The 12,440-nt window shown below is 31.1% G+C and overlaps 2 protein-coding genes across 2 annotated transcripts in view; one reads left to right on the top strand and one right to left on the bottom strand.

The window, feature by feature from the left end:
* Positions 1 to 7,343: 7,343 nt before the first annotated feature.
* Positions 7,344 to 8,507, bottom strand: TRIADDRAFT_2637 (uncharacterized protein; the record flags this gene model as incomplete). Its single annotated transcript, XM_002118307.1, has 1 exon — positions 7,344 to 8,507. A coding segment is annotated over one exon (1,164 nt), but the record flags the coding sequence as incomplete, so codon positions are not given.
* Positions 8,508 to 10,403: 1,896 nt separating this feature from the next.
* Positions 10,404 to 12,440, top strand: part of TRIADDRAFT_62392 (uncharacterized protein) — a gene marked incomplete at both ends in the record, with an annotated part of 7,294 nt that continues 5,257 nt past the window's right edge. The window contains one exon of the mRNA XM_002118320.1: positions 10,404 to 10,470. Within this exon, the coding sequence (XP_002118356.1) occupies positions 10,404 to 10,470 (67 nt within the window). The remainder of the gene's footprint in view (positions 10,471 to 12,440) is intronic.

The raw sequence follows: 12,440 nt of genomic DNA, 5'->3' as shown, positions 1-12,440 counted from the left end.
AGTCCTGATTTGCTCCATTCTTATAGCTCTACCATTATTCAAAGTTAAATTTCAAGGTCCATGTTATAAACTGTAATAAGAAGTAAGTTACTCTTTCCTTCATAATGTCCTACGCTTTAAACTTTTTATAATGCCAAGCCTGTCATCCCAGAACAGTGGATGGTGCATAATAAGAAAAGAAACAGTTATAACCATGTAGATGAAATATGAATCGTGGCTTGAACCATATAGAAGTACATGCAAGTGTACAACATAAGGCATCGTAGACTTTTCTTGGGGACGTCTAGCGATTAGAATTTAATTTCAAAACGAGATCATCAAACTGGTACATTGCTTCAAGGATAGTAGAACAGCAAATGTGTTATAATGTAATGTTTTTATATATAAGATGGTTAAAACTATCTTCCATTTACGCAGTAACTTTCGCATAGTAACCGAAACATATTTTTCATAACAAAACCTATCTAGCAATGCATTGATAATAATTTTTCTATGATATTTTACATAATTTTAATCGATAATTGTATAGTTTAATAATAATATCTATCTCCTGATATTTACATCGAATTAATGTAGTTTTAATTTTATATTACTGTAAATTGACTTATTTTTCAATAAATTCTGGGCTCAGTTTTACCTAGAAGAAGTGTGTAGTATGCTGAAATCTCTTAACGATGGGAATTCGTTGACGTTAGAATCGTACTGTAGCTATATCTCGGGGAGAAAAGCCTGACGGTAGGTCTATAGTTTGATATTTTTGTAATCCGTTTAGTTTCTTAGCTGCAAATTTCAATTTTCACATCTTCTTATGACAGAAATTACTTTTTGCGAATTTTATGTGTGAGAGTTAAATCTTCATTCATAATTGTAAAAATGATATGGAAGCAAAAACTTCATAAATCGGATGAAAGTGCTTTCTTGGGTTAATTAAAATCAACATTAGAATATTGACTGCCAAACTAAAACTCTATGTAAACTTAAACGGTCCTTAATAAAATTAAAATTATTTCTTTAATCTTAATGATATTTATAAACATTTAATTACAAAGTATGGAAGTAGATAAGCTAGCAAGGATAGGTATATAAGTATTCTGCGCAGTAATTTTGCCGTTACCCCATCGTTTGCAAAATTCACAAAATATATCGTAGTTACTATACTTGATAAAGTATGTACTGATTCTACTATAAAAATGTGAATCAAGTATAATACCAATAGGTTACGGATAATTTAGCAAGAAGTAACTCTTCCTAAATGCAATTATAGGAATGTACTAAAAGATATATTTAACATTATTCTGATTATAATTGCTAACTATGTGCAGCATTGATTAATTGTGGCCTAAATATATTTTTCAGTAGGTATTTCGTTTAAAATTAGGTGATAAAAATGAAATATACGAGTATCCATGCGTAAAAAAAACTAAATTTTAATAGTAAAAATCAGTATCAGGAGGGTTACGTGTATTATCGTACTTAATCTTTGCTTGATCTTTCAATTACTGCGAAATTTTATTCAAATACTTGATGCCAAAGTTTTTAGGTGAATTTTTACTTTTCAAATTTATTTAATACAACCTTATTACAAACAAATAGTCTTGAACGATTCGCTTTTAAGATCTGATTCGATAAACCACTGTCATCACGTTAACATATTGAGTACAGTATAAAGTTAGATTTTGCCAAATACCATATAGCATGCTAGAATTCATATTGTAAATGAATCTTGCATACGCGTATGATAGCAAAGTAATAAATACTATTGTAGGGAAGTAATTGCTATAATGTCATAGAATAAGTATATGAGTAAAGGAATCTAACAGACACATAAAATAAGCATCATATTATGATTTACCGCTACCGAAGTATCTTCTACGATCGGGATTCACATCAATAAACTGATTTACTATATCGTTTAAATTAAGTTGATCTGATAAATCTTTATGTACATACATGAGCAAACAGCAATTGAAACTATTTTCTGCCATAGCGGTTTTCAGATAGGAAGATAATCGGGTTAATACTGATAACGCTGTACTAGAATTAGGAATTATTATTGGGATAGTTAGGTATAGTTTAATCAATTTATGAATTTCAATAAGTTTTGACTTGCATGAACTATACCTATTAATTGCATTGCCAATGATACTGACATCAGTAACTTTTGTTAACTTTGAAGAAGCAAGAGATATAATTTCAGGTAATATGCATAACTGGAGTTTCAGTTTTTCAAAATTTATATCATTACCATAGCACGAGTTCTGTAGCTGCTCGAATTCATCGACGTATTTTTCGGAATTAGCAGCTTTGATTAAAAGTGATTCAATCGTCAAAACAATTGGTAACTCATTATTCTTCAGAAAAATATCCTTGAGTTCGTTTGCAAACAGATCATAGGCTTGTTCATATATAGATCGGTAATAATCCTTGATGGTGCAGGATTGATCTATTGGAATTGCACCATCGCCAATATTTAACTTTTCTCCTAGACTTGGTAAAGTAATATTCAAAAGTTCCGCTTTATTAATGACTTTATTATAAAAGCTATCAAATAATTCTTCATTACGCTGATTTTCGTAAAATTCTATAGCAAGATTAACCGCCGAAAGTGCTTCCAATATGGAAATATTTTCTTGCTGTAATGCGGTAGACACGTATTCAGAAGTACGAAAAGCTATCATTCCTAATTCAAAGCCAAACAATGTTTCAAAATTTTCAAGGGAAGATAGAAGTGCGCCTGGCTCTATGCCGTAACGGTATTCGTAATAGTTAGTCTTACTTGATTTTCTCACCATCTCTATAATATCTTTATAGTCTTCTAATAACACTTCAATACCTTTGGCTTTTACCTTCCATCTTGTTGGACAAAGAGGTTTAATATCGGTTTTACTGCGCGTTACATTTAATAACGTTGTATTTAAATGATTGTGTTGTGTGCTTGAGAATTCTATAAATTTAGTAATAGCTCTTATAGTTTCTAGACATTGGTGCATTAACGATATCTTTCTAACTGATTCCTGAATGCATACATCTAAAGAGTGCATAAAACTTGGAACACAAATTGCCGCAGGATACTCAGATTTAATCTCAGATGCTATAGCGTCTTTTTTGCCATACATTTTAGCCACACCATCATACGCTTGCCCTCGACAATAAGAGATCGGAAGCCCACAACGAAGTAGAATATTCTTTAAAGTACTTGCAAGTGAATCTAAAGGACTATCCAGCAAATTAACTATTCCAATTGGATCTTCATGTATGATGTAATCATCATTCACCCATCGAATGGATACACAAAATTGTGCCCATTTGGCCAAACCAGTTGTTTCATCTACGACTATAGAATACCAAAGAGGAGTGTTGCATTCAATCCGACTAAGTAATGATCGCAATACAGCATGACCCATTATCGTAATTTGTTCATTTATGATGTCCAAGTTGGTGTATTGATCAGTTGAAAGCCAATCTTTAATATGATTATTTCTAGCTTCGCTTGCAAAAAGATTCAGTAGTTGCAATAAATTGCCGTCTGTTTTAATTTGACTTTGAATCGCGATATCTTGTCGTAGTAGATAACGAATTCCGTGAAACTGGGTAAGTAATCCATTTCTTCGAGAACCTTGTAATTTCATGGTTGGATAATCTAATTCCTTACTTTCACCAGCTTTATGAATGTCTTCCCATTTTACTTTCGCCATTGAATGAAATTTATTTTTGTTATGATCAGAAATTCGAGATAGAATCTTTTTAGGATGGATAAGTCCAGTTATCACAAATAGATCATCTGATAGTGAGCTAAACGTTAGTAATTTATGTCGTATTACATATCTGCAAAAGCAACAATATAGTTTTTTGCTGAGTACACAAACTGACAGCCAAGGATATCTTTTAAACCAAATCTTTGAGAATTTTTTTTTACCCATTAAGAGCTGATTGAGAATAACCTGATCAGTAGGTTGGACAGGACTATGATGATACAGGCAACACGGACAATGACAATTGGCCACATTCTGTGTTTTATTAATTTTGCTGGTACCGCCATCTGGTGAACCACTTGAAGAACCAACAATTTCGTCTAATTTGGTCCAATTCGATAAATCATGCAAGTTAGCGTTGTTTGTTCTTTCATTATCTGTTACTAGATCCTCTGATTGAGCAAATTCAACTCCATAGCAGTCGTAACTTTGATAATCTGCTATTTCTGTATTCTCATAAAAAATTTGCACCTCTTCAGTTGTTGACTCTCGAATTTCTTTCGCATCAGACATCAGCTTGCAAGATTGAAAGATCTCATAAGATGATTTAATGTTAGATATTTAAACTTGTTGTTCTTATTGCACCAGTTAAAATCAATTTGGATTAGCAATAGATTAGAGAAATTACAAAAGTCTTGATATTTTTGCTTATTCTTCAAGTTAAAAGATCGAGCTAAGTCGAACCGCTGCAGTACATTGATATTATAATTAGGGATGATTTAAAATTAATTAATTAAAACATCAAGAGCATGAGAATAACTATAATATGGCTAATCAACTTGAGATATTGCACTGAGATTATTATCGGTATAGCGTAAGTTAAGCATCTGCTTATGTACGTTATATTGTATCTTTTGCTGCTCAGCTTACATCAACTTCAGTTTATTATTTCCTTAATTGCATTATTTTAGTCCAGTGCAATTTGTTTCATTCTTTATTATTTATATTATATTAAATTAATTTAAATGTTACGTTATACAAATATGCTGTTTTGCATCCTTGCTGATTTATTACTACATTACATTCACAGCTAAATTCATCCGTAACTTCATTGCGAACACAATAATTGTGCAGAATGCTACGAATACATTGATTGTATACCGTTCTGATAAGAATTTTCAATCAACAAGTCATTAACATTAGTAACACATCCATTGATCTGACTACCAATGGTTACCTTAGACTTCTCATTTTTAAACTTGATAAATAGATCCTACATAAATCCACAAATTTGAAAAATTTGATGAGTAGACGTATTATTATTATACATGTATGGCTCAATTTGGTGACATGAAATTTATATTCTGTACGCATGTTTTAACGTATGTTAAAGTATCGGTAACAATTTAACTAGCTGGAAATTTATCAATTTTACTGAAGGGAGATAATCATAAGAGATAATTTCATTAGGTTCTTCTTAACACTTTTAATGCGAGCATAACATTCGCAAAAGATTTCAGATAGTATGAAATTCATTGAAAGGAGCTATATATAGCAATCACAACGAAAACAAGTCATATCGGTACTGAAAACGATAGGAATCAAGAATCGAAATTTAGAAAGCGGAAACATGCGGAGGTTATCATTGGTATTATAATCCTGGAAGGGAAATGTATGCTAGGGCTCTTTGGAACCTAGTATTAATACAATATTCGGAAGATATAATATGGGCATAATTTAAGTACGATAGAAGATAAAGGTATTAGCATGCTAACAGATAAAGTTTATGAGTCACTCTATAATAGCTGTTAAATAAATTCCAGATTCAGAAACGTTTTGCTGCTAATAGTGAATTGATTTAAGCAGAGAGTCAATAGTAAAAGCTTTCAGGTATACTGTAGGTCGTGCATATAAAGTCATTTAGCGATACCTGTAATAGTTCAAATTCGAATAGTAAATTGACATTACCCATTCTTTGATCTTTTCACGTAAGGAGCACTAACCAATAGTAGATACATCAAATTTTAATTTCTTGAATAGCCTTCGTAACTCCTTAATATTTAAGATTGATAAAATTGCCTTTAAATTTTATATTCAGAATCTTATGATGAAAGCTTAGTCCTCAATTTTGGAATGAAATTGGCTAAAAGTAATGCATCCGTACGCTGCAACAGATAGCAATATTCAGTACGCTCTCATTCCGTTTAATTTATTCTTTGATATGATGGCGGTGAGCTTTACATTCAAGACAATGACTAATATATTATAATAAGGAAAAATTGTCTAAAACGGAAGTTAAAATATCTGCCATTACTTATACTAATAAGAGCCTAGAAGTAGCTATAGAATTAAATATCAGGGAATATATGTTACGTGTAGCTTCTCTGAATGGGGGCTTGAATTATTTATCTGTATTAGATTTTATTTACGTATGTCAAACCATATATGACTGCTTATGCCATTTTCAAAATGCATTTTAATTAACTAGCATTTATGCTCTCTCTATTGCCAATAGATATGCGGTACTCAGCTATAACTGCTGATTTGCAGTTGTTGGAATTTTTCTCAAAGTTTGTTGTACTACTAGTTGGGTCACCTGATTTAAAACCCGTAAGAAGGCTTATTGTGATCTAATATTTTCGAGAATGTAAGCTGTAGGATTTTAGGGAAACAATTTAACTATACATGATATCCAGTATCAGGCGCATATCAAATTAGTACATGTAATGTATTATATTTATTTGTTAAAATTTTTAAGGCTTCATTATCAATTTGCATTATTGTTATTTAAACAAAAAAAATACTAATAATACTCAAGAATTAATTAAAACGTATAACATTGTATGTCGTATCTGATTATTATTTCGTTTAGGAACAAAGCTATATGCTATTTAGTTATTTTAATTCAATATGCTGTACTTTGATTACTTTACGATGCTATGAACAATAATATCAGGAGTATCGTAAATATTACGCTTATAAAATATTTCAAATATTAGACAGTTTATTACTTCTATATACTTTTCCTATAGCTGAAAACATAGGCATTAAATCAAGTCCCTCTTGTGTTTATACTGAGAACTGATTCCGTCAATCATTTAGAAATATTACCAGACTTTCCATTGAGCTAATGCGTATTACTATAAATAATCAAAACCGGCATAGTACAGTCAAATAATCTAGATTATATATAACAAAATTATGTTCGGTAATCGTACTCAGCTTATGATCTAAATTCGAGTTTTAGTTCAAACTACGATCTTATGCGTTTAGCAACAATCGGCAATCATAAAGTTACTAATTAATTATCCATCCTTAAAGAGAAAGCATCACTTATGCTAGAAGATAACAGATTAACTCCCTCCAAATACGGCCTTCAAATAGAAATGCATAATCCTTCCTAAGTTTTACCGTCATCAAAGACTACATTCAAATTATTACATTATCGAATTTAAAAAATTCTTTTATTGCTGAAGGCTTGAATTTCTTAAGAGAAGCTAGAAATAGTACGGTAGTCTTCTATAGCTTATACGGTGTATCTTACGTCTCCATTCGCATATAGTATATAATGTCATTAAATTTGCTAGCTTGCTATTAATCCATATCAACTAAAGGTACATCCTCATCCATATCTTGTCTTACATTTGCAAATATATGATTCCAACATTTTCTCAAAAAGCTTGAACTAACTTCATTCCAGCTATCACTCAGCCAGAATATCGCATCTTTAACGGTCAATTTTGACATAATTTTTAGTATAAGCTTCTTTTTTTCTGAACTTTTGTGAATGACATAATCATACAACTTAGTTTGATAATGGCTTTCTAACGATGTAAGAATTCCCTGATTCATTGGCTGTAAAGCAAAAGCAATATTCGACGGAATGCGTAAAACTATAAATTTTTCGCTATCTGAGATTGAGCTAGTGATGCAGTTATGTGCTGGAGTATCCCTTACAAGTAACAAAACCTTACTAGGAAAATTGTTTTCTTTGCAGAATCGTTTTACGCGTGGCTTAAATTGGTCGTTATACCAACTTTCATAGAGGCCATTACACATTCGCAGATCTTCATCGCGGTAGTAAGTCACCGGAAGCGTGAGGACTTGCTCTTCATCTAATGTTGAAGGCATACCATTTTTATCGACGACAGCTAACGGTAATTTGTAAGTACCAGATGCATTAGTGCACGCCAATAATGTTAATTTTGCTTTTGATCTTCTATAAATTTTAGGGTTATTCTTGTTAGTACATATACCCGTTGGGTTGGGACTAACGACCGTTTTCCAACGGAGAATTTTCTCATCTACGCTAAATATTTGTTGTTTACTAAAACTGTCACTCTTAATTATCTCTTGCACTTCTGTAATAAACCGATTTATTTCTTGGGTTTCTCTATACCATGAATTAGGCTGTAATGAACTCTCTATAATTCCATAGCGTCGACAAAATTTATTCAGCCATCCTCTACTAGCCATGAAAGGGCGTTGAGTACCATCAGCATAAGTAGATTTATATAGCTGTAAGGCTTTTTCCTTTAGGCTGGAGCCAGATACTGGCAAATTATTGTTATGTCGCAACTGATACCAACGATATAGAGGTTCTTCAATATCGCAGAAATCCCCCATCTTTAATGCACGTCGTGTTCTGCCACATGCAGGAATGGGATATTTTAATATGAGCCTCCTAAACTCATCTTTTCTTTTAGAAATAGAAAAAACTGTTGTTTTTCTCACTTTATACTTCTTTGCGATAGCTTCTTGTGATTTACCAGCTTCTAGGTCTTTTATAATTTGTATCTTTAATTCAATATGAATGAGAGCGCCTTTTTTCGGCATTTTTACCTCGTACCAAAATTATTATAACTAAGGTACTTTTATGTGCACTGGCATTTCTAAGATTTTTAAAGAAAATTTGAGACGTATTTCTAATTGAATGAAAACTTGCCTAATCTCAAATTTCAAATATCTAATAATGATTCTTTTCGCAGATGACGTAATTCAATACTAAAATTTTAAAATTCTATTATAGGCCAACAAAAAAGTCCCATCAATAAATTCTACTAGTCGAACGAATTTTCATCTTTTCGCAAAGACTTTCATATGATATCTGATGGTAGCTACTTTTTATAGAGAAGTTAATTAATTATCACAGCATAGTACTTAATTTGCGCAAGCAAGCCATACCTAATCATACTATGCAAGGTTTTTAATTACCTACGGACTGAACAATGGGGATTCTCTTGTCACTTGGGGCATGTAATCAATTGGATGATAATAATTGGCGATTAGTGATTTCTAAAGTAAACGTTTAGAGCTATAATCTATAAATTTTTCGAAAATTAAATATATTAGGTAGATGGTATTTAGAATTTAGCAAACTAATTTTAATTTTTTCAGACGCAAAATTAAAGTGATTCGAAACGACAGTAATGTAAACACCAATACAGACAACTTATAGTTAATTAGCTGGATTAAATGCACAACTTCAAGTCAGATACCTAAAATTGATGGAAAAATAGCTAAATTCGTCATGATGAGAGAAATTATAGGTCTGGGTAACTGATATAAGTAACCTTTGTGCATAATACGACGCTTTCTCAGTTGCTAATGCGATGCATTTGTATACATTAATTTGATGGTATAATTCTATCTTGTGTTTATTGCTTTTCACGTGCAATCATTGAAGTCAATTTTAATTATTAATGAAAATTAATTATATATTAGTGCTTATCGCCTTTTTTGTATAATAGGTTGCTATAATACTGACTTTATTACCAAAGTTCCATTAATTAGAAGCTTACTCGTATTGATAATAAAAACATTTTCATTTGATTTAAATATTCTGGGCTGGTATGAAATAGAAATTTGACTTATTTGATCTTTCCCGAAACATTCAAGTTAGATTAGGCATATTAGTCCAACCAATTTATCTTATTTCTTCTACGACAGTTATAGACTGACAGATACAGAACTAGTTTAGCTCCAATAAGCAAATGAATATACATTAAAAAGGATCTTTTTTAACAGTAAAATTACGATCATGGATTAAAAGAAAAATAATACGATCACTTAAAAGAAAAATTGTGAATAAAATACTATAAATAAGTGGAAATATACAATATTTCAAAAGAAAATGTAATTTCCTTATGCAAAATCAGAATTCCATACTTTCAAAACGGTAACTGACTAATTTTTAGATAGGCATTTTTACATCAGTTCAATAGAGCCAGCATTTTCGATTACATTGGCATAATATTCACTAAAATACGGACTATAACTATAACTAGCAATAGACATTTCAGGCCATTGCCTGCTAATAGGCCTTATTAAGCCAAAGAATAAATACTCAAATATACACCATCAAACAATTTGGCAGTATGCAAGTAATTGAGCGTTACAAAGTTTTATGCAATATTGTAAAAGATATTTATACAATCGATCAATATTTTCCTTGGTTGCATTAGTAAATTGAGATTTTAGATCTCACCATAGATTGTAATAGAAAGTACTTTGCTAAAATGACATGGCGATAGGAACATATATGATTTACAATTCTTTTTCTACCTTAAACCTTTTTAACAGCTCAACACCTTACTGCATATAGTCCTCTGTATTCTAGCATAGAGTCTATCCTTACAGTCTATAATTATGGTCTACTAAATGTATCATAGGATTAATATATAAAAGACGCTAATATACATAATACTAAACATGGCTAACAGTTTTTATCACAATACTAAGTTACTTTACAGAGGCATAGAACCTAAAAAAAGATTAGGTAAACTTTCAATAGACCTATTAAACAACTAATTTTTAATCTCTATAGGTGAATAAAGGTGAAGCCTGGTATTAAAAGGGATAATTCGAAAGACAGAATCTCATTTGTCGAAAACTTACTCTTATTCCTAATTTTTACTTGTTAAGCTTACAGTCTACGCTCACAATGCTAGAGTTTCTTATTGATAGAAAATCTTGAATCTAGTAGCCTCAGCAGCGCATATTAATAGAAATGTGTGATACCTTCTCAAAATTGTATAGGAATTCAATAGCTATAAGCGGAGCTGATGTAAGAAAATTTTTTTATTTAGATTTTATGTAGGTGCAAAATTGCATGCAGTATGGTACTTCTTTTACTGGAAAATTTATATAGGTATTCCGGTTATTCTTCGCACAAATAAAATAGATCTTAAAATATATTTAAATCTAAGTGCCGTAGTTACCTGCATTCTTAGTTTCCGTACTTCTTATCACTAAGGGGCAATGTTGTGCTCTCAAAAGCTTAGTCTAGCTAGGCTATGCGAAAACCTAGCTTCTTCTCACTGTTTTTCAGTTAAAATAGTCGTATTAGGTCTGGCTAGCTAAAATACCATAAGATTCTCGTATTTATCAGAATGTTATCTATAAAATAAGAGGCAGAATATATTACTTACGACACCAGTACAGATGCCAAAAGCTAGAAAATTTCATATTATCTTTTATCACAAGATTGGCCATAGCTTTAGGTACATTAAATTAATGTTCAATTTATTTATACTGAGGACTTGCGAATAGATTAAAGGCATCAATATTCTACGCTAGAAGATTAATTTTTTTCTTATATTCCAGCGTAAATTTACTAGATACGCTCTTAAGAGGGTATCCGCAAGCGTAGTGCAAGTAATGTTAAAATTCTAGCTAAAAACGCATAGTTAGCTGAGGATACCATTCACTATACTGATAATGTGTTTTTTTTTCTGAAATTCCCTGATTGTAATATTTCAAAATGTTACAAGTGTACAATTTTATGTAATGGTATAAATAATATCGCTATTTTCAAGAATAAAAACCGGTTGAAATTGTAATCGTATGAGTGACTTACTTAACTATGTACTTAAATAAAAGCATAACACTTTATTTTAAATCAAAAGATTATGCACGCACACCACGTATATGTTCAAATTGCGTATGTTTGATTCTTCGATTATCATTCTCTAAATATAAAATAAACAAATGATAGTATAATGTATTTATTCTATCGACCTGAAGCCTAATTATAAGCTACATATCTCACACTGAGAATTAATTCATACATAGTATGGCAACCTAATTCCGAAATTTTTTCAATGTAATCTTTTGTGTAGTATGCGTTCCCGTTCATTTGAACAGGTACTTGACTAGTTTTAGGTAAATAAAGTCTACTGACGGCCTAATCTCAAAGAATATGTGATTGGTAGCTTATTTCCACTCGACCAAGTGTCTTGGTCATATTAAGTATGGTAACGACGTAAACTGCAATCATAAAATGTTCTGGAAAGTGTTTCGATCTTCTGCTTTAGGTAGTCACTAAAGGTCTTGACTATTAGTTAAATGAGCAAAAATTTTCTTAATTCTAAAGTATAAATTTTTGTAAAAATTCCACTTTGGCAACATATGAATTAAAAAACGTTGCGTTGGTTCTAAAGAAAGCGTATCTCTGAAAAGTAGATAGAATTAATGTAGTTACTACAAGGTTTGAGGCTTTTGTTTATTAGTCCTAAAACTGCTATAGATTGGTATTCTTATCACAAAAAATAAGTTTAAATTCTTTCTAACTCGCAATATTTTCTATTCTTAAGGGTAGAAACACTGTCCGTTACGTCTGCTTTATTTTGCAATGCGAATATCTAATCTATATTAGTTTCCTTCATTACTTTCATGTACTGTCTGTAATAATTTTAACACTTCTTCTAAAGACTCTGCTGGTGTAACTAACTAATTACGAGAATTTAG

The sequence above is a fragment of the Trichoplax adhaerens genome, genomic scaffold, assembly GCF_000150275.1.
Source record: "Trichoplax adhaerens TRIADscaffold_44 genomic scaffold, whole genome shotgun sequence".
Classification (NCBI taxonomy): domain Eukaryota; kingdom Metazoa; phylum Placozoa; class Uniplacotomia; order Trichoplacea; family Trichoplacidae; genus Trichoplax; species Trichoplax adhaerens.
The sequence above is the reverse complement of the archived record's forward strand: the minus strand, read 5'-3'. Positions and strand labels throughout refer to the sequence as shown.